Below are 23,102 nucleotides of genomic sequence, written 5' to 3' on the forward strand. Positions count from 1 at the left end.
GATAATCCAGATTTTGTGAACAAGTATTTGGACACACTCAAAATGCTGTAAATATTTGTTAAGGTGATGAAACATTTTATTATTCGATTCGTCAGTCACTTTGTGGTAATTTTTATTTATTCAAATTTAACGTTAAGTTGGTAAACACCACAATTTATTGCACCATGTTATGACACATGTTTCGAGGCATTGTAATCAAACACCGTATACCCTTATAATAATACCTATCAACTACTTTGTGTTTGTGTTGACATTTTTTTTTATTTGTTTCAGTATTCTGTATGCCGATATTGTGGGATTCACAGCGATATCATCAACCTACTCCGCTCAAGATTTGGTAGCCATTCTCAACGAGCTATTTGCCAGATTCGACAGACTTGCGGAGGTAATCATTTTGAAATTCATGAGATATAAACTTTGACAATTATAAACTAACAAACCATCGCGCTGCTCTACGACAAGAGTAGAAAAACCTTGACATTATTGTATTATATTGTATAAAATGCAGTTCCACCAAGAAATGCTAGTGCAAAACGTAAATTTAACTATAGAATTAATATTTATTTTACTTTATTTATTTATTTATTGATTTGGCGTTTAATTTGTAGAACTCCATTTTAATTTATGTATTAATTTTAAAATCAAACAAAGATTTTTTGAGTCTACTCAGTTGTATTTTATCAACAAAAACACATAAAAAATTAATATTGTGACAATTGTTTCACCTTGTTAGGGCATTATCAAACGCTTTGTTAGGGCATTATCAAACAAATGTATATAACAAGGCGAAACAATTGTCAAAATATTATTTTTATGTGTTTTTGTTAATAAAATACAACTTAGTAGACTCAAAAAATCTGTGATTGATTTTAAAATTGATAAATAAATTTATTTTAATTTTTTTTACAGAAATATCAACAGTTAAGAATAAAGATCTTGGGAGATTGTTATTACTGCATCAGTGGCGCTCCCGTGGAGAGACCCGATCATGCCGTGCTTTGCATACATATGGGGTTATCGATGGTGAAATCAATCAAGTAAGTAAATTACATATTTCTCAACCCCATACTAAACTTGCAGTGCACAACGGAGTACTGTTATCAGCCCTAATGTATGGAAGTGAAGCATGGAGATGACAAAAGAAGGTTGAATATAGACTAAGGGCAGTTGATATGCAATTTCTCTTACAAATGTACGGCAAAACAATGTATGAAAGATAGTTTGAATGGTGATATAAGGAAAGAATGTTATGCTGAGTAAGCCTCATCGATAAAATTAAGAAAGGTATGGTGAGATGGTTTAGGTATGGAAATAGAAAGAGTGAAAAAATAGTAAAACTAATTAACGAAAGGAGTGTGATTGGTGATAGAAGTAGAGGAAGATCGAGGAAAACTTGGCATGATCAAGTAATTCAAATAATTAAAAGAGCTTAAGAGTCGGGATATGTAAATGGCGAGTGGGTGTGCGGATATGCACGAATACCGAAGAAGCGACAAATTATCGCAAATACAGTGTTTTATATAGCATTGTATCCTCTCTGCCTGCCCTTGCATGTTCATTTTTATTTTTCATACTAAAATTATTAAAAGAAGTTCATTTTCATCCTTTGAAATACTAAAGTTTACAAATTTACTTTGAACTTGTACAGTTACACGATAAATACCGGTAATTATGAAAATATTATGTTATACGTGTTTCGATACAAAAAATATCATCATAAAATACTGTATATATACAGTAATTATTAATTAATAGTATCAATAACTAGATATTTCAGGACATTAAGAAAATTGAAAATAATATAGGTACGTTCTGTAAAATGTGTTTCTCTAATATATTATAAATTTATTAGTCACTTAGAAAGTTTTTTGTTGAGAAAAATGTATTTTTAAATTTAATACCTCATTATGTAAATTTGAGTGGGTGTAGCTTTATTAATTCTTGAAATTTGTGAAAATGTTTATTTTTATAGGCGTATAAATTTACAGAGTATACTTCAGGGTAACGCAACCAATTATTGAAAGTAATTAAAATATTTCCAGTGGAAAATAAAGAGAAGTTGAATTAATTGAAGCACGTGTTACAATCATAAAAAATATTAATATTATTTACCAAGTACATATTAAACTGGAAAATTGATAGATGTTACAACACAGAGGGCGTTTGTGCACTACACGGAATTTTACCGTCCGGCACTTAAGCGTGCCGTGATAGCGTGATAAAACGATGATTGGCTTGTGCTTTTGTCCATCTTTCTTCGGATCGGTGCTCTTGATCGGTGAGTGAACATGTTGCGCGTAAATTCGATCACGCTAAACTGTCGTAGTCGCTTTTATTTTTCAAAACCGGACTGCCGGACGGTAAAATTCCGTGTGTGGACAAGCTCACAGAAATCAATCAATGAAATGTCTCTTAACCGATATTTTTAGTTTATATAGGTATATTGTATTTTATAAAGAAGGTAGAATTTTAAATAATATCTTCCAAGTAGTACTCATGATTCAATATAGTATAAGAAATTTTGTCTGAAAACTTGAATACACATCTCTCGCACAGACTACGACAGCACGCCGTGCAGACTTGCCAACTTGACGACTAACGCACTGCTAGTCTTAAGATTAAAATGATGTGGGCAGGTATTCACATTGACGGTATTTGTAGTACTTATATGAATGTTTATTCAAAAAATTAAGAGAAAAACCTAAAGATTATTTACATAAAATAAAAACTAAAATATCATATTGACTTTTTCACATTTTTTAAAAATAAATGTTAAATACAAATAATGATTTCACATACATATTGAAATTTCTTAAAGCTATTCACTGATTTCTTGATTGAAATTTGGACACAGCGTTGCATTTAAATATGCGCGTGTTTATATATTTTTTTACAGTTTTTACCTCTGACTGGTATTTCTACCTGTAATGGGTCAAACATGCTAATTTGATTTTTTTACCTCAATTGCAGCACCATCTGTTGAATGTAGCAGCAACATACGCAATACTAAATGCAGCCTATAGCTAACAGTTTTTTTTGACACATAAGTTTTTTCAAAATTCTTAGTTGCATTGTAATTTTATTGATTTTTAATATTTTTATTACTTAACAAGCGTTGTAAAATTAAACACATGAAAAATTATGTTTTCCATTTTCGTTCTTTTTCGTTTGACTAGACTGAGTCACAGCAACGTGTGGTCGGGTACTGCTAGTTAATTAAAAAATGTTCTCTTTATTTTACATTTATAAATTCAGAATACTTCTTCTTTTTCTTCATGAGCCCTCTGTCCTCCACTGCCAAATATAGGCCTCTTCCTCTTGTTTCCATTTCCTCCAGTCGGTTGCTGCTTGCAGCCAGTTTCTACTCTCCACAGCGACTTTGTCATCGGACCATCTCTTTTAGGGTCTTCCGAGACCTTTTTTTGTTCTCCCAAGGTCTCCATCGTAAAAAAATGGGGTCCATGTTGTGGGGTTCTGTCTCTCAATATGTCCTGCCTATTTTAATTTGAGTGTCAGAATACTTAGACTGCCAATAATCGTCTGTATTACCCTATATTTCATCTACCTACGTATAATTGGATGGGAAAGCAATGAACATAATATCCTTTCAGTTAAGAACGTAATTAAACTTCCAAGAAGTTGTTACGTCAAAATATTTAATATTACCTGCCAAGAAAATATAACAAACGGTAATTATTTATTAAGGAGTGTTATATACTCGTTTCCCAAGATACAGGTACTAAGAAAGTTTTAGTAAATCTAGTATTGGTTATATTATCAAAAGCGGAGAAGCAGATTTTGATAATCTACTAAAAATATGATCAAAATTATCTGACTTTATGTTTTATGTATAATATAATTTATAATATACAAGTTCGTAACAAAAACGTCTCGCAAGCGTTGAATATATATGTAAACTTGTCACAATCCCTTTCAAACCATGGTACTGGAACATATCTTTGTCTAGATCTTCCATCTCGATGTTATGTCGCCTAAGGTCTGGGCACTGCTCACTGCCTGTGCATCTCTATAAGATAAATTGCGTTACATCACCATATTGCGAATGTGGACAAGATATAGGGGATGCAAACCATACGTTCTTTCAGTGTCCGCTTACAACAGAGAAGGAGAACTTTCTAAATAGCTTAACACGGGCAGGAATCCAACTCCCCACCCAAGTATCTACCCTTTTTTCTGAATTCAATTCAAGAATTGCGGTCATAATTTCTAAAATGATAAAACTAAACGCATTTAAACAATGAAATTTTGTATTAATTGTTATTATTATTTTTTATTATTATTTTGTTTGTAAATAAAAATAATACATGACACTGGTTGAAACATCATTTCACTGGGTGACTGCAATATAAATGATGATTAAAAAAAACTAAAACATGTACTAAATAAATAAGCCAAAATATAATAAATATGATAGAACATAATTATAAAAATGCCATACAGTATAAACATTCATGCATAGATTAATTTTCTTGGGGAACAATCAAAATATATTTTCATTATATATTGTTAAATTTGTACAAATGAATAAAGTTGAATTTCAAATAACCTCTGTTACAAAATAATAACAGAATTCCATTTGACTACAAGTTTCAATACCTTGAATTTTAATGAAATAAGTTACTAAAATTTTAAATACGAGCTTTGTTCAATTTGACTAGACTAGATCACAGGGAAGCCTTTGAATTATGTAATATTATTCAATATAACAACTTGGAGTGATTGATCAAAATGAGTTTCAATTTCGGATATTGATATTATAATACGCTTCCATACAAAAGGCCTTAGGGAAGCAATTTGGCTCGTTAATATGGCTTATTTTCAAAACGACCAATGAGTGGAAAATTATTTTGAGAATCGTGTTATTAGCGGGCTTTATTTATTCCGGTTCAGTAATAATATAAAATATTTTTTTATTTTATTTTTTTATTATTAGATTAAAACCAATATTTTTAGCTTTTCCACTTTTTTATTTGACCAGCGACCGGGTTTCGTCGTTACCGACATCATCAGACTGGTTAAACGACGAAACCCGGTCGCTGGTCAAATAAAAAAGTGGAAAAGCTAAAAATATTGGTTTTAATCTAATAATAAATTAAAAATGCAATTCCATCACGAAGTGTCAGTGGATAATATAAATCTATTAATATAAAATAAATACAAAATTCAATAAACTTCTGGTCCCAACTCTAATATACGAAAATTAAACATGGAGACTAGAAACAGTTGAAGTGCGATCTTTTAGACGAATGTGCGGCAAAACAAAACGATGTATTATAGATGTTCAAACGGTGAAATAAAGTAAAAATACAAGTCAGAGATAAGCATGATCAATAAAATTAAGAAAGGTGTGTTGAGATGGTTTGGAAATGTGGAACAGATAGGTAGGTTAAATAAATTTATGAGACGAAGATAGGCTAGAAGATAGGATAGAAGGCAATAGAATCAGAGGAAGACCGAGGAAAACTTGGCATGAAAAAGTATTTCGAATACTTGAAAAGTGGTCAGGTCAAGAGTTGACTTAATCGGCGGGTACGCATGAGGAGATGCATGAATGTAGAATTGACGAATATGGTTTGCAAAGACAGATTGGTTTGACGATTTATTCTCTCAGCCTACCCCTGCAGAGAAGTGGCGTGATGGTCAGTTTATAGTTTATAGTTTAACATTTATGTGTTGAAATCGACTCGCAGTGTTTTAAATTCGATCTGAGATTCCGGCACACACTGTACGGAATATGAACGAATTTCTAGCTTTGTACATTTTTTTAATACATGGCCTAGATTTGCGTTCGTTAGTGATGCAAATGGCCGAGTTTTCTGCGCACAATTAGCCCAGTTAAAACAACCTACAGAATACAACGAGTGAATTGTTTATTTCACGCTTCATATTGTTAAAAGACTCCTGCTGTGACGGTCCTTTGGCGGTAAATTTATCCGGGAGAAATCGTCCATATCACAGGTTCCCAATCATTTTGGTTTAGAGTCCCCCTGTCGAAATTTCTTGACAACAGAAGAAGAAAATTTGCTTGATAGTCTCTTCATAGATGGGGATGAGGAATAAAAATAAATTGACCACTTTTCAGCCATCCTTTCGGTCCCCTAAGGCACCTTGTATCCCTAGAAGATCATTTCAGCCTCCACAAAGATGGAATCATTTCCGTTAGGACCTAAAATTTTGATTTACCTATTCAAACAATGATACTATTCAAACCCTTATTTGCACCCCAATGATGCATTCCATCACACATGCGCAGTGCTATCTTGATCTTTAACACGCGAAAGAAAAGTGATCAGCCCTCTGCTTCAGGTACTAACTAGTCCAAGGTAATATTGAATAAATGTTAGAATAAATAAATTACTTATATTTATTTGAACCCCCCCTGGGAATTGAACCAGAGATATCCAGAACGGTAGCTGAGCGTGCTAACCATTACACTACAGAGGCGGCCAAAGAACCTTTAGTTTAGATTTACTACATGTTGTTAACTTAAGAGCAAGTTAAACCAATAAAACGAGAAAGTGTCCATCTTACTTCTGTTTTTGTACTGTTTTTGTACGTGTCAAGTATGAAGTCACTTTGTGGCAATATTTATCCATTTTTAATTTAAGTTTTGCTAGGTGAATACCACTTTCTCCTAAATCTATTGTGACACAATGCATTCCGCATCATTTTCGGTGTTTGAAAATGATGCAGAGGGATCAAAATACGTATAATACATAAATAGAAAAAGGAAGAAGAGCTAAGAAAAAGACAGTTACGGTTCTAAGGAGAGATGAGTAATATGTAGTTTCTTGAAGTTGTATAAAATGTTACATTGTTTACATGGTTCGATCATTCAATTCAGAGTTTTTTGTTTGATTGGAAAGTACGAAAATTACATAATTAATGTATAATCTCGAGAAATGGAAACTGTTCTCTGGTGAAAAGTAAATGGACAAGGTACAAAAAGTTCTCAACAAGGTGTTTTAAAACACTAGGATTAAAAAATGAAAATCAGAAACAAGCGAGATTGTAGGTTTATGCATCGCTTAAATTAACGTGTGCTTGTAAATGGAACTATCAACGCTATAAAACTAGATACAGTATTATAGAACCGTCACAAAATGCTGAATTTCAGATAATCTATTATGTCCACCGTGATTTCGTAGTTCCTGAAAAGTTAACTCAGGCGTGAGCTTCGTGATGTTTGAGTTACCGAAACAGGTATGGCTGGCTGTTTGTACTAACCCACTGAATCGGAAATACAAACACCGCAGATTCGTGCTTGCGTTACATCTTATTATGAGATTTTATGTTAGTTATACGAGTACAGTGATCCAGAAATATTGGGGTGTGATAAAAAATAGATGTATAAAGGTTTTTTTCTAGGAAAAACCAACTAAAGGGTTGTGTACAATAAATAACGTAGAATCTGATGCTTAACAAGTCAGACACGAATAGTTTTCTGGAATACACGGAAATTGAGTTATATTACAAAAACTACAGTACAGTACACCTAGTTGCTTTAAAAATACACTTGATTTTCTGCCATAAAATGCCAGTGCTAAGCTAGACAATCTTAATGAGCTACCACTCCATGTATTCTTCAAATAAAAAGATGCTTTAAAAAACTATTACTTATCAATCTTAGGGGTTAAATCTAGGGCCAGAAAATAAAATATAAAATCTCTTATTATTTTTTGACATCTCATCTAAGATGAAGAAGAATATGGAAGCCTATGATGGTCGTCAGCCCCGTAAATGCCCAGACTTCCATATTCTTCTTCATCTTTGATGAGATATCAAAAAATAATATGAAAATAACTCCTGTAATTGGAGATAATCCAGATTTTGTGAACAAGTATTTGGACACACTCAAAATGTTGTAAATAAAATCTCTTTATTTTAACATCAATTATTTTTTATTTTCATAAAATTCTCTTCGCCTTGTTTGTACATTTTTCTATATTTTGTGAAAATGCTCTTTAAATGATAAAAAAATATCGTTTTCAAATGTGCGTTATTGGAAACATGTATCATAATAATATGATTTTTTCGGTAGAGAAAAGAAATATAATATTCTGTCAAAAAAGTAATGACAATAAGTCAAGCGTATAATTTTCTCCTCCATATATCCTGAAATAAAGGTTATATAGAAGACAAGGTGATATAAATCAGTACAAATTGCCCGGATTGAGTCCTGTGCGGTTTGAATTTATGGTTATATTTTTATTATACGTTTTCTCATAGTTCAGATCACATCATTGATGGTCTCTATACCATGCTTTTACCACGTTATACCACTGACACTTTTGAATTCTGTTATCCCTGTTGACAAATTCCGTCAATATTTGAATAAAAAAACTCTTAAACTGTAATTTGTGCAGCTTTTAGTATCGATTAAATCCAGATTATTTTTATTGCTCCATGAATGAACAAACTCATACGATTAATGTATTCACCTCATACATGATATGTGTTTGTATTTTAAACTCATTCAAATTGTACGATTACATTGATATCTCAATAAAAATAATGGAAAAATATGGAAATCTGGGTATTTGCAGGGGTTATAACCTGCCATAAGCTGGTTTAAATATGTGTAATGATTGATAACCACACTTTCAAAATTTCGGAAGTTGTATATTTCCTTTAATTGACACCTTTTTTTTAAGCATCTCCTAGTATATAAAATAATGCGATTGGAATCTTACACACATTTCATGAAGATTTCTGCTAAATAACTTACTTAACTCAACCATAGATGGTGCCGAAAACTCACATGAGAAAGAAGGTGCCAATTGAAACATTTATACAACTTTTGAAATTTAAGTGGTGTGTTTATCAATCATAGGTAAAGTGATAAACCATCTTTTCAGGTCAAGTCGTAAGCCCTGTAAATATACAGACTTCCATATTCTTCTTCATCCTTATTGAGATGTAAATTTAAATAACTCATGAGTCGACACACTCAAAAAATGCTGTGCAAGATTATATTATTATCTAAAAGACGTTATTTTATTTATTTATTACTTTTCACAATACCTTATTATATTTTTAATGAACGCCTCATTAAGCACATTTACATCATAAAAAATATATATATCTAGATTTTACAAATGATATAACATGAAATTTCGAGTGTAGTTTTTAGATAGAGACGAGTAAAGTAGTGTCCTTGTTCAAATATTAATGATATTTCATCATAAATGTGTATTTTAACCCATTACTGTAATGAATGTGCCGTAAAATGAATCTGAAAAACGTCAAAATGTTGAAAAATTACAACAAATATTATATTAATTATGAGGAAAATTGTATCGGTGACTATAATTTAACTAAACTTTGAAGAAAGGGTGATCTTAACTAATTAGTGGGCTCGTTAGAATAGACAAGTATCAAAGTCTTAGAAATCATACCCTGTGAGGTGATGAAGTAGATACAAGTATCTAATAAATAAACTAATTTCACCATGAACTTCAAGTTTTGGGTTCTCTTCAAAAACTTTATAATTGAACTTGTGGCCTTTTTGGTAGTAAATTATTAACCATAAATCTTTATTAGAGGATAAAAAGACCTTTCAGATAAATAATTTAAATTTTGGATAAAATAACTAATCTTTTGTATTAAGTGACGTGGAAAAACGTCGAGAAAACTTAAAACAACAGAGATATCAGAAAGTAATTGAGTTTAACAAATTCTAGATTGTTAATGAAGATATTCTTCATCTTTCTTCCTGGTGTAGGCTTTGTGGGTAGTTTTTAAGAGGGGTTAGTCTCTTACGATGTCGATTCCCAGCTGTCAATCCATCTCTTTGGTGGTTTTCCTTGGGGTTGGTCGTACAATGTAATGTAGGGGAGTCTGAATGGTTCCTTTCTCCTTACATGGGCATACCGTTGTCTTCTTCGTTGCCTTCCCCACCTAATGATAGCTTTCATAGAGAAATTTATCAACATTTTTTTTAAACACATGATACCAACTCATAGGTTAAACTAAACCCCTGTCTACTTAAATGAATGTTTTGAGCGAGGGTAGTATGCATAATATATTTTATTTGTATTTAATGAATCTGACAAAAAGGTTTTTGTATAAGTACTTTGTATTACAATTGAATTAATTAACGATTATTTTACAAAAATAAATAAAATATTAGTAAGATTAAGGGTATGTCCAAAACCTTTGTCAATAAATCTGTTTTTGTTCCACTCAAAAGTTCTTTTACATTTTAACATCTCAATATACTCATAGATGAAGATTATACGCGTGTAAAACAATTGGAATAATTGAACATCTATTCATTCTAAAAGCTGTTTGTTTGCAATAATTTCGGTTACCTTCCTTACGATAAGTTAAAAAAAATATAGTGTGGTGTTCAATCTGTCCGCCTCCGTAGTGTAATGGTCAGCACGCTCGGCTACCGTTCTGGAGGTCTCGGGTTCGATTCCCAAGGGGGGTAAAATAAATATTAGTGATTTTTTCACTGTAATATTTATTCAAAATTACCATGGACTGGTACCTGAAACGGAGGGCTGATCACCTTTCCTTCATGCGTAAACGATCAAGATAACACTGCGTTTATATGACACAGTGCCCTATGCACCATTTGGGTGCGAATAAGGGTTTTATTATTATTTTTTATCAATCTTGAGTAGATAGAATTAGTGAATGTTACACGTGTGCTAAGTGTTCGCTTAACCAAGCCTATGACAATCGTAAGCCCCATAAATACCCAGAATTCTATATTCTTCTTCATCTATGTTGAGATACCAAAAAATGTAACAAATAACTCCTAAGCGGAGATAATCCAGATTTCTGAACAAATGAACACATCCAACATGCTGTGTGATATTATTTTATACGCAGTGAACGTGTTAAGGCGCCAACTTATTTGTAAGGGAAATACGTAATAGGCAAGCATAATACGAGATCGTTGTGAATCGTAAAAAAATCTCGTGTGAATTCAAACGAAAGCTCACCTTGAATGGATCTCTCGGAGAAAATATTTACATTGTACTCGAAAAGCTGTGAAAGGGCGAAATATCAGTACGCAACACTCACTTTGTACGTGTTCACATTGTAATCCGACGACTTTTTGCCGACTCGTGTCTGATCCGTTAGCAGAACATAAGATATTTGTTAAGATATCTTTGGATTTGTGAAACAATAGTATGATGGGTATTTGTATCGGGTTTTTCTATGCAAAGAGGCTTCATGGAAAGCAGATAGATTTTTATGAACATGTTTACGAAAAGCAATTGAATTGTAGAACAACCTTCAAGAGTGGAAAAGTAAAGTTTGTTATTCCACGTTAATAAAATGTAATTTTCTCTCTCTCATATTTCAAAATAATGAAATGTGTTTAAAGAATACTTCAACTTCGTTAATCGAAAAGTGGAAATCTACGCAATCAGCGTAAAACAATTTTTTTTAAAATTTCATTAATTGATTCGGCAGTCACTTTGCGTAAATATTTATCCATTCTCAATTTAAGTTTTACTTGGTATTTACCACTATTTTTTAAAATCTATTGTGACTATCTAATTTTGATGCATTCTGCATCATACGGTTCTTTGAAAGTGATGCAGAATGCATTGAAACACGTGTCACAATGGATTTTAAGGTATAGTTGTATTTACCGAGTGACGTTAACCTTAAACGATATTTGGAATTTATTTTTTAAATGTAAATTTTTGGATAAGTAGAACATATAATGGTTTGCTTTTTACAATAAAAGATAAACCACACATAAAACTCTAATAATAATTAAATCTAAATCAAAACGCTGTGTAAAAAATATTCAAATGGTGAAATAAGGAAAGAATGCAAGGTTGAGTAAAGAAAGAACAGTAAAAAAAAATATGCGGTAAATGTTGTTAGAAATAGGACCAGGGAAAGACCGAGTAAAATTTGACATGGTCAAGTATTTGAAATACTTGATAGTGGTTAGGTTAGCAGTTGGAATGATTGACTAGCATTATAATAATGTATATAATAATGCTAGCATGATAGCATTATTGGATGAGAAGACGAATATAAATTTAAGTGGTATCATAATTTAGTTGGTTGTAATTCTACGATTTTTACAAAATTTGTTGGAACAATTTCTAAACATTCATATAGTATTAGAGTGAAAAATCTCTTTTAAAAATAAATGAATAAATAAATAATTTCCTTTATAAAGTATCTGACACGAAAGAAACTCTATTTCATTCGTTTATTTTGTTTATCAAAAACAATTTCGATGGGATGAGGGTCAGTCAAATTAGTCGGTTGTTTTCAAATTCTATAGCTCTTGAATCCTTTGTAAGTAATATCTTATTACAATTCGTTCTTCTTGGAAATTAGATTTCATCTCTCTTTTATTTTTTGGGTATAATGAGATATTTACATCATATTATCAAACGTTTTGTGAAAGCTTGATTTAATTAAAATTTAACCATGTTATAAAGACAAAGCTTTTGTATTTATTATTTTATAAGGAGAAATATTAGTTTTATATTAAATATCTCACTTTTATTCACAAGTAATGTTAATTGAAAAAAAATTATTCAATTAATTTAATTTTGTTTTATTAAAAACAAAACTAAAATTAAAAAAAGTAATATTTCAGTCGTTTTTTTTTGCAAGGTATATACTTATTTCTGTAATGCATTTGGTTTAAATACTATTTTTCAGTTAAAAACGTATTAATGTTCCCTCCTGAAAGTATTTTTAATGTAGATTTAACATTATTTTTTTTCTTAAATCTGTTACGATACGAGTTTCTTTTTAAGCATTGCATATGATGGTTAGTATGATATGTTTATGAATCTAAGTTAAAATTGATTCATTATACCCATAAAAAATATTTCATTAAAATAATTATTCACTTCATTTTTCAAAATCATAGATTTATATATGATATGGTTCATACGTCATTTCATATGCAAGTTGGTAGCAGCATCCATATTGATTTGAGGAAACTTTAAGTATGTAGTAGATACCTTTTTAAAGGCTAAACCTTTTTTTAAATAATCTAATGATAGGTCATAATCCCTGTAAATGCACAGACTTCCATATTCTTCATCTGTGTTGAGATGCCAAAATGTAAAAATACTGGTCTTAAATACTTTCAGTTATTGATTTGACTGTGACTTTGTGGTAATTTTTTAAAATTTTAAATGAAAATTTCACTTGGTTAATACAAATAATTACATTATAAAAAAAAGCAGTATGGAACGTCTAGGAGCGGTTTCGGACTGCCCAAAAAAGGGACACACACACTCTTACAAGTGATAACCAACGTCAGAGGGACCAGACACGTCACATAAAGAAGAAGAAATAATAATTTAAAAAACATTCTTGAAATATACTAGACAACAGTAGTTTATTATATAAATTCAACTAGAACAGTGGAAGTTTATACACTGGTATGTAAAAATAACTCCTTAGTGGAGAAACCCTGATATGTGAACAATGGTTTGGACACACAGAATGTTGTTTTTTTTCATTTTGTAATAAATGAAATATATGTCCGCCTCCGTAGTGTAATGGTCAGCGCGCTCGGCTACTGTTCTGGAGGTCCCGGGTTCGATTCCCAGAGGGGGGTCTTATAAATATAATTAATTTTTTCACTCTAATATTTATTCAATATTACCCTGGACTGATACCTGAAGCGGAGGGCTGATCACCTTTCCTTCGTGTGTTAACGATCTAGATAACACTGTGTTTATATGATGCAGTGCCCTATGCACCACTGGGTGCGGATAGGGGTTCGAATAAAATGAATCAAATATTTGTATTTTATTTAAAACACATTACATACATAAATCCCAATGAGTAGTTTTCATTTCTCATTTTGGGACATAGGATTAAGGTTAACAAGACTGAAACACAAATAATAAACATGTGACCTCTCTCTCTTCTCTTCCGCGCTTCATTTCAAATAAGGGTTGCTAGTTAGTGGAATGACGTGATTACTAAGTGACCGGGCATTGCAGGTACCTCCAGCAGACGACCAACTCCCCCGTGGACATGAGGGTGGGCATCCACACAGGGGCGGTGCTCGCGGGGGTGCTCGGCCAGAGGCAGTGGCAGTTCGACGTCTACTCGAGGGACGTGGAACTGGCCAACAAGATGGAGAGTAGTGGAATGGCGGGGTAAGGATCCTTTTTGCTTCATATAGCCCTAAAATTTGTTAAAATAATAATAAATTTCGATAACTTATATAGCGCCATTTTCGTAAAATACTACCTCAAGGGCGCTTCACTGTGAATGAATTGGGGAAAATATTATAGTGGAAATGATTTAGCAAACAAATGTGATTTTAGTTTTTTTCTAAAGATCATCTCACTCTCACTATTTTTAACCAGTGGTAGAGCATTCCACGCCATCGGTCTCGCAACAGCAAAGGCACGCTCGCCAAATTTAGTGCGCCGGTTGCGAGCTGGTAAGATCGCTTTGCCCATTACAGTTGTTGTAGCCGATCGAAGCGTGAGACGTCTATCGCCACAATTCATCTGGAATACACAGCTCTTTTAGATACTCTGGAGCCATATTGTGTATTGATTTATACATGAGTAAACAGAGTTTATACTCAACGCTTTCGGGAAAGCGTAACCAGTGCATTCTGTGAAATAGTGGGGTGATGTGGCTGAATTTTGAAATTTCAAAAATCAGTCTTGCTGCTTCGTTTAACACTGATTGCAGTCGAGTCATTTTATTGTTTGGTAGACCCGTGTAAATACCGTTACAATAATCGACTCTAGATATTACTAACTAAGGAAAACGTAATATTCGTCCATATAACCTTCTGTGTCTACTTTTGTATTATTTTGTATTTATTTTTTGCTTCATATAGTCTTAACTAAATAATTAATCTATTAATTTACATAGTATAAAGCCTTACAAATCTAAAAGTCTAATTTACATGTTGTGTTTATCGATATTACCTTCTGTGTCCACTTCTGTAATGAGTTGCAGCTATTTTATTTTATTCTTCATACAGCCTTTACTAACAAACTTAGTAATCTACATATATAAGTAAAGGGTATAGTCAAAAAATCTTATAATCTGATGAACACGTTGTGTTCGTCGATCTAATATTTTGTGTTTACTTCTGTAATGTGATGTAGCTGTTTTATTTCTTCTTCACCTAGCCTTTACTAACAATCCTACAAACTTTTATAGGCAAAGGACTAATTCTTAATTTTTTTATAAACTAATTAATATGTTATATTTATTGATAACATTCGATTCATCATTGATATGTCCACTTCTGAATTGTGCTGTAACAGTTTTTTTTCTAGAATTTCTAAACCAACTAATTACAGTTGCATAGGATATACATAATATATAAAACTTTGAAAATCTTTTGATTCAGTTAACAAGTTATGAGAAGTCAATAAAATTCACGTTTACAAGTCAGTTTTAACACATCACTCAAAATTCTTTATTATTTTTTTATATCTTATTATCATTTTCATATCACAACCCATGTCTGTATAGGCGCCTTTGGGTAGTATTTTACGAAAATGGCGCTATAAAAGTCATCTAAGAATATTATTATTATTTTAATTATAATTTGCCTCCAGTCTGATACATGTATGGCAACACAAATGATGGACCCATATAATTTCTGGATATAATGCATATCCCGGCCTTTTTCTTATAAAACCATTCGAATATCTATCATAACTCGTTTTTTCACATATTTGCATGAGAGGTCGCATTTTGATTGCATTCAGTCTATTTTCATAAGCACTTATTTTGCCCACTCTACGCTTCACTTTCGATGATAGATTCCCAAAATTAGCAATTCCGGAAAACAAAAAATCCACAATATACTTTTGAAATAGCTTAAAGTGAGGTTACATTAGATAGTGACACATTTAAGGTAGTATGTTATTTACCAGGAATTATATTTTTCTTTTAAAATAAATTGAAAATATACTGTAAGTAAAAATAGGTCACATACTGTCTGCATTTGTAGAAACAGTATGTAAAACTATTGATAATCGTTGTTCGATGATGCATGTTGAAATGGAAATGAAAAATGCAGCTAGGGGAAATTGCACATAAACGCTGACTGCATTTTTACCGGCGGTTTCATTTTCATACGGGCGAACAATTACTCACTACAAATCCGAATGCAGAAATAATTACTGAAAACCGATACGCGCGTTACAAATACGACCACGTCAAACCCCTTTGATGTTTATAAATATCACTTTGTGCATCGATCGGAAAAATCAGTACGTATTTCCATACAATATAAATTAAATTATTTCATTGATTGAATCGGGTAATATGTCATTTTATAGTAATATTTACCCACTGATAAAAAATAAAGAATAAGTAAATTAAAAAAAACAGCTCGTACCTCCTCTTCATCCTTCAACGTCTCAAGGACACAACTCTAATTGAGACTATAGCTTCGCATACGGTGTTTGAAAATTATGCGGAATGTCATGGAAAATGGAAAAAACGTGCCACAATGGACTTCTTTTTTAAATAGTGATTATTACCAAGTAAAATAACATGAAAAATTTTCAAATTTTTTTATTTTGGAATTTAATACAACAGTTACATCAAGTCATTCACTCATGAGTTTTACAAAACAAGTCCTATTCGTACTATTTCAATTACAAAATTCTACATTTGTAAAAATACTTACACGGGAAGAAAGAAAAGGGGAAAAGGGAAAGATCAAAGAGTTTTAAAGTTTTCTTACTATATCCGCCCATTTTAAAATAATAAGTATATAGCTTGAAGAGATTTCAGATTTTGAACCAACTTACATTAAAATTTTTATTTATAACGCAGAAAACAGGTAAACGTTTGTCTTTATTCCATTACAAAAAAAAAGTTTTCGAGTCTTGTTCATTAAAAATGTCCTCACTTTACGAATATTGATTGCATTTAATGATATGGAGTTTAATAAAATTAAGAGCAAAGGGAAGCGTTCGGAATCAGATAAAAAGTATTCGATAACTAAATTAATAGAAGTATGTAGTTAGGAAGAGATAAAACACGTTCCAGATAATCAGATAATCCATGAGAAGGCTATGGTGTGCATCATGGTACCTTATTGGTTATTATACAACGTCGTATAGGAACAAAAAAAAAATGGTACCATGAGATAATTACACGTGTATTGTTTTGTTTCATATTTGGCTACTATGCTAGAGGTTCCGGATTCGATTCCCCGGGGAACAAAAATGTGTATTTTTTTTATTTTAATCTCACATTTATTAAATATTATTCTAGACTGGTAGCTGAAATGCAGGACTGTTTTGTAATAAATAATTAAATTAACAATGCATCAAGTTGGCGAAGCGCCCTATGCACCATTGGGTGTGGATAAGGGTAAGTAGTATGGTCCTGTATGTTTTTTCAAAGAAAAATAATTATTTCAGCGTAGAGGTTGGCAAATAAAAGTTCTACAATAATTTTTAAAAATTGATTTCGTAAAGATTATTTTTCGACTAAAAGTGTTGTGATTTTAATCGTTTTATTTAGTTTTTCATTACAATATCGTAATAATTGTCGCCCGATTTATCACAAAATACACGCTGTTATATATATATATATATATATATATATATATATATATATATATATATATATATATATATATATATATATATATATATATATATATATATATATATATATATATATATATATATATATATATATATATATATATACATGTGTTATTTCTAATAATTTAATTCGTTCCGGTGCGAGAGCAATTTTTCCGCTGCGCCAATGGACTGGATATATCGTGCATGAATTTTCCGTCAATTCACTGAAACAATCGCATATTTGAATCTAGGTCAGGCGATGTCAGTAGAGACATGAATTTGTGTATCCTCTATCCTATTAACGTTGATTGTGTTAACACGATTTAAACTGACATACGTACGGAGTTGTCATTACATCGCCGGTCAAATTCAATCAAATGCGTTCATTAGCGTTCATCCCTTTTGGAATACTCGAAAACGTTTCAAATTTATTTTCATATTGTGTTTAATTGAAGGTTTTTGGTTGCGCAATTTTGTGATATAATTTGAAAATGGATATTTAAGAAATTCATATTCGCATTTTACTGCAGTAATCAATTGATTGTTTATTGTGAATATTTAGGATATACATAATTTTATTTATGTTTCTTTCAAACTTCATGCATAGGCTTTTTGCTAAAAAGCAATATCTTTAAATCATCCAATAACAGACTAGTGATATTGGTCAAAACGTTTACTACCTTTTATAGCTGTTTCCAATCAGAGGGTAGAATGTATTTTATATTAAAAAAAAACATAAATTATAAATAAATGATATTAAGGAAGGCTAGTAAAAAAGGGAGTCTAAACTCCATAAGGAAGGAGGTAGAGGGTCAATCTAAGTGATGAGATTTGATGGACAGTTAGGATACCAATGATATATTTCAATGTCTCAGATGCTTCTTAAAAGTTATTAGAGAGGGTGGATTTTTTACGAGCAGAGGTAATTAATTAAGATGAAGAAGAATAAGAAAGTCTGGGATTTTACAAGGCTTACGTTTTGTCATAGTGTCTGGTTTGAGTGATCAAGGTATGTTAAAATGGTTTGGGCATGTGAATCGAATGAGTGAAGAAAGCATAGTTAAACAAATTTATGATATAAATGTGGTTGATAATTGAAGCCGAGGAAAACTTGCCATGATCAATTATTTCAAATACTAGAAAGTGGTCAGGTCAGGAGTGGGAATAACCGGCGTGTGTGTATGAGAAGAGTTTTAAATGTGGAAGAAGCGAATATTGTGTTCAGAGACATATTGATGTGGAGTTCTATTCTGTCTACCTACCCCTGCGGAGAACCAGCGTGATGGTTGTTAGCAGAGGCGTGCATTCTGTAAAGGCAGAAAAGCAGTGCCTACCCTAGATTACTCGAGTTCCATATAGAAATATGACCAGTGCCTATTTTGCCTTATTTATACCCAACCCTACTGCCTACGGCATAGAGTTTTTACTGGTTGTAAGTGAGTTAGTTCAAAAAAGACAATGATTTAAAAAAATAAACATATTTTTAAACAAGCATTATCTTCTATCAAGTTTACACTGAATACTCTTCTTAGTTTGTTTTACCTCTAAGCTGACGATAGTATTGATCTTCTATTCTATTTTAAGCGGCAACCGCACTATGATTCCTCCCTTATCTGATGTTTCGGAGCATTCTGCAGCGTCATTCGATAGGGTTTTACAGGTGGCAATTTGAAACTCGTCGTGATAATTCATTAAGTCGCTCACTGGAGGAAACTGAACCTAAAATCGATAAAACCTTACTCGGTGAAGACGACTATTTCGAAAAAAATATTGTGTCACGTGTTTCGACGCTTTTAGCATCACTATCAAATAAATTAGTATTTACAAAATAAAAATATTGAAGAAAAAATTGCTAGATATTACTATAATGTGACTGCCGAATATATAAATGAAAAATATTTTTGAAGAAGAATATGACAGTCTGGGTATTTACAGGGCTGTCAACATGTCAAAGGCTGGTTTAATTTATCACTTTATGTACGTATAATATATACAATCCTCCCAATGATTGACAAACATACTACCATATGTCGGAAGCTATATTTATGCTTCATTGACTATGTTTTGTTAGTTTTTTTTATTAGCAGAGACCCTTGTATGTATGTAAGATCTTCCCAAATTATTGAAAAGAACAAGGTGACGTTTACAAATATAATTTTCAATTTTGAGTAAACTTATACTCAACCAGTTACGAGTATTTATTCACAATATAACAAATGTGTCCAAATATTTGTTAACAAATCTGGGATTTTCCGATGAGGAGCTATTCGTAATGATACCTCAATTTAGATGACGAAGAGTGTGGAAGCCTAGCTAACAACTTATCATAGGCTGGTTTAAGTAATTTGATTTCTAAGTCCATCCATAGATATTTCATATTCTGCTTCATCTAACATATCGTTCATTCCTTTCAAGAAGGTCATAAATAAAAAAAAACTTGATTTTTCAGGAGAACGTTTTTAAAGTTTAAAAATGAACTGCAATGTAATAAAAATAAATATCAAGCCACTTATTGAACTTTTTTTGTTTTTTTTTTTTACAAATCTTTTAAATAAAACCTGAAGGTTTTTTCTCCGTATGTAAAATAATTTGTTTATTTAAAAAAAATAATGAAACAATACCTTTTCTTCAAAATGCAAAAACAACACTTTCAGCCCTGTAGCGAATAAATATTAAGTTAAGAATATGCCTCTTTTGCTGGGATATAGTACATTTTCTGGGCAATCCGAAAACATGCACAACATGCACAACATCAAAATTAATGATTTTTGATTTATGACGTTCTTGAAAGGAGTGAGCGACATGTTGAAATATCAGCGAAAAAAATGATTAATTTTTTCCACTTTTATTAATTTTTAAAAATGAAAGGTAAGTTAAGCGGTTAAAATAATTCAATTAATTATTTGTGTTAAGTGTATGCATTATAAAGTAGGAATTTTAATAACATATGTTAATGAAGGCAAATTGAGTTTGATAAACGAACCCATAACAGAAAATCATTAACTATGCATAAACCCACATGTTGATGGATATTTATTGAAATTGAACTAAATTATGCATTTAAATAATGTAGTTTGTCACCAATTACTACTTGAATGTTTATAAATCATTCGCTAGAACGCAATTGAACTCTACATTTTAAAAACCAAATAAGTATTTATTTTTTGGGGTTTGTTCTTTTCAATATATTGGGGTGTTAACAATATAATAAAAAATACATAAAATATACAATGATAAAGTTTTTTTAAAAAACTCTCAAAAAATATGATTTCTATAACATTATGAATCTTTCCATCCCTAGCAAACATACTTACTAAGTATAATAAATCATTTACCTGTTCCATATCTTTCCCATTCACTGATATTTTACATCCACATCTACTACATTCACCCCTTAATTTTTTTTTTTAAATTGGAATTATGATACATAAAACTTATGAAAAATACCTCGTAATATAAGTGGCTAAAAGAAAACCTCGTAAGTGGCTAAAAGAAAATCTCACAGATAATAATTACTCGTCATATCATTTAAAACATTCGAAAAATACCTTGCAAAGTTATCATTAGCTAGAAGGGAATGTTACAATTAGTAATTACTAGCATATAAAACATTCGAGAAATACCTTGCAGTGTTATCATTAGCTAGAAGGGAATGTTACAATTAGTAATTACTAGCATATAAAGCATTCTAGATGTACCTTGCAGTGTTATTATTAGCTAGAAGGGAATGTTACAATTAGTAATTACTAGCATATAAAGCATTCTAGATGTACCTTGCAGTGTTATTATTAGCTAGAAGGGAATGTTACAATTAGTAATTACTAGCATATAAAGCATTCTAGATGTACCTTGCAGTGTTATTATTAGCTAGAAGGGAATGTTACAATTAGTAATTACTAGCATATAAAACATTCGAGAAATACCTTGCAGTGTTATCATTAGCTAGAAGGGAATGTTACAATTAGTAATTACTAGCATATAAAGCATTCTAGATGTACCTTGCAGTGTTATTATTAGCTAGAAGGGAATGTTACAATTGGTAATTACTATCATTTAAAACATTCGAGAAATACCTTGCAGTGTTATCATTAGCTAGAAGGGAATGTTACAATTGGTAATTACTAGCATATAAAACATTCGAGAAATACCTTGCAGTGTTATCAATAGCTAGAAGGGAATGTTACAATTAGTAATAACTAGCATATAAAATATTCGAGAAAAACCTTTCAGTGTTATCATTAGCTAGAAAAGAATGTTATAATTAGTAATTACTAGCATATAAAATATTCGAGAAATACCTTGCAGTGTTATCGTTAGCTAGAAAGGAATGTTACAATTAGTAATTACTAGCAAATAAAATATTCGAGAAATACCTTGCAGTGTTATCATTAGCTAGAAATGAATGTTAAAATTAGTAATTACTAGCATATAAAGCATTCTAGATATACCTTGCAGTGTTATCATTAGCTAGAAAGGAGTGTTACAATTAGTAATTACTAGCATATAAAACATTCGAGAAATACCTTGCAGTGTTATTATTAGCTAGAAGGGAATGTTACAATTAGTAATTACTAGCATATAAAGCATTCTAGATATACCTTACAGTGTTATCATTAGCTAGAAAGGAGTGTTACAATTAGTAATTACTAGCATATAAAACATTCGAGAAATACCTTGCAGTGTTATCATTAGTTAGAAGAGAATGTAACAATTAGTAATTACTAGCATATAAAACAAACGAGAGTTACATTGTTGTGTTGTAATTAGCTAGAAGAGAATCATACAATTAGTTTTTTACAGGAGAGTGCATATCTCGGAGAAAACGCTAAGTTACCTGAATGGAGAGTTTGAAGTGGAACCAGCGTTTGGAGAGAAGCGGGAGGAGGCCCTCAGACTGGCGGGAATCAAGACCTATTTCATCTCCAAAGTACTCAAACCGGTAAATACTATGTTACCATATATATTTTAATAGTTTTTATTTATTTTGTACGTAAAAAGCATTGATAACATTGTGGTATGGGTGTAAAATACTCTCTAGATAAATATTTTTTATGCAAATGTCAAATCGTAATAATTTTATTTTAATGACCTGACGATGAAATGATTTTCCGAAACCGTTAGTCACGAATAAGTGTTTGTAAAAGTGGTATTACATAATGTAAACAATGAATGATAAAGAGATAGTTTTTATTTAGATCGACTATGGGACAACGACTTGTCGATCATGGTCGTTAGAATAATTTCTCATTTATGAGTATTTCTCATGAATTTCGTTTCATCACTCTGGAATATATGGTGTATAGAAATTACGCGTGAGTATAGAGTTATTAAGTGGACTGTATTGTAAGTACGTAATTAATCAGAGACGTATCGAAGCACATAGCGTAAGATGAGAACTGTCCAATTATCGAGAAAATGTCGATTATCTACTTACTCTGCAATGGATTCATTCACTAACAATTATATCATTTATATTGATATCTCAGCATAGATGTAGAAGAATATGGAAGTCTGGGTATTTTAAGGGCTTACAAC

At 31.4% G+C, this 23,102-nt stretch overlaps 1 protein-coding gene across 1 annotated transcript; it reads left to right on the forward strand.

Annotated features, from left to right (window-relative positions):
• Positions 1–273: 273 nt before the first annotated feature.
• On the forward strand, positions 274–22,506 carry LOC148300694 (adenylate cyclase type 3-like; the record flags this gene model as incomplete). The annotated part of the gene is made up of 4 exons (XM_088274424.1): positions 274–385; positions 910–1,037; positions 13,980–14,138; positions 22,368–22,506. Coding segments are annotated over 4 exons (538 nt in total), but the record flags the coding sequence as incomplete, so codon positions are not given.
• Positions 22,507–23,102: the final 596 nt, after the last annotated feature.

This window comes from Brachycentrus maculatus, unplaced genomic scaffold (genome assembly GCF_059751285.1).
Source record: "Brachycentrus maculatus isolate JH-2025_06_01 unplaced genomic scaffold, ASM5975128v1 h1tg000669l, whole genome shotgun sequence".
In the NCBI taxonomy this organism is placed as follows: domain Eukaryota; kingdom Metazoa; phylum Arthropoda; class Insecta; order Trichoptera; family Brachycentridae; genus Brachycentrus; species Brachycentrus maculatus.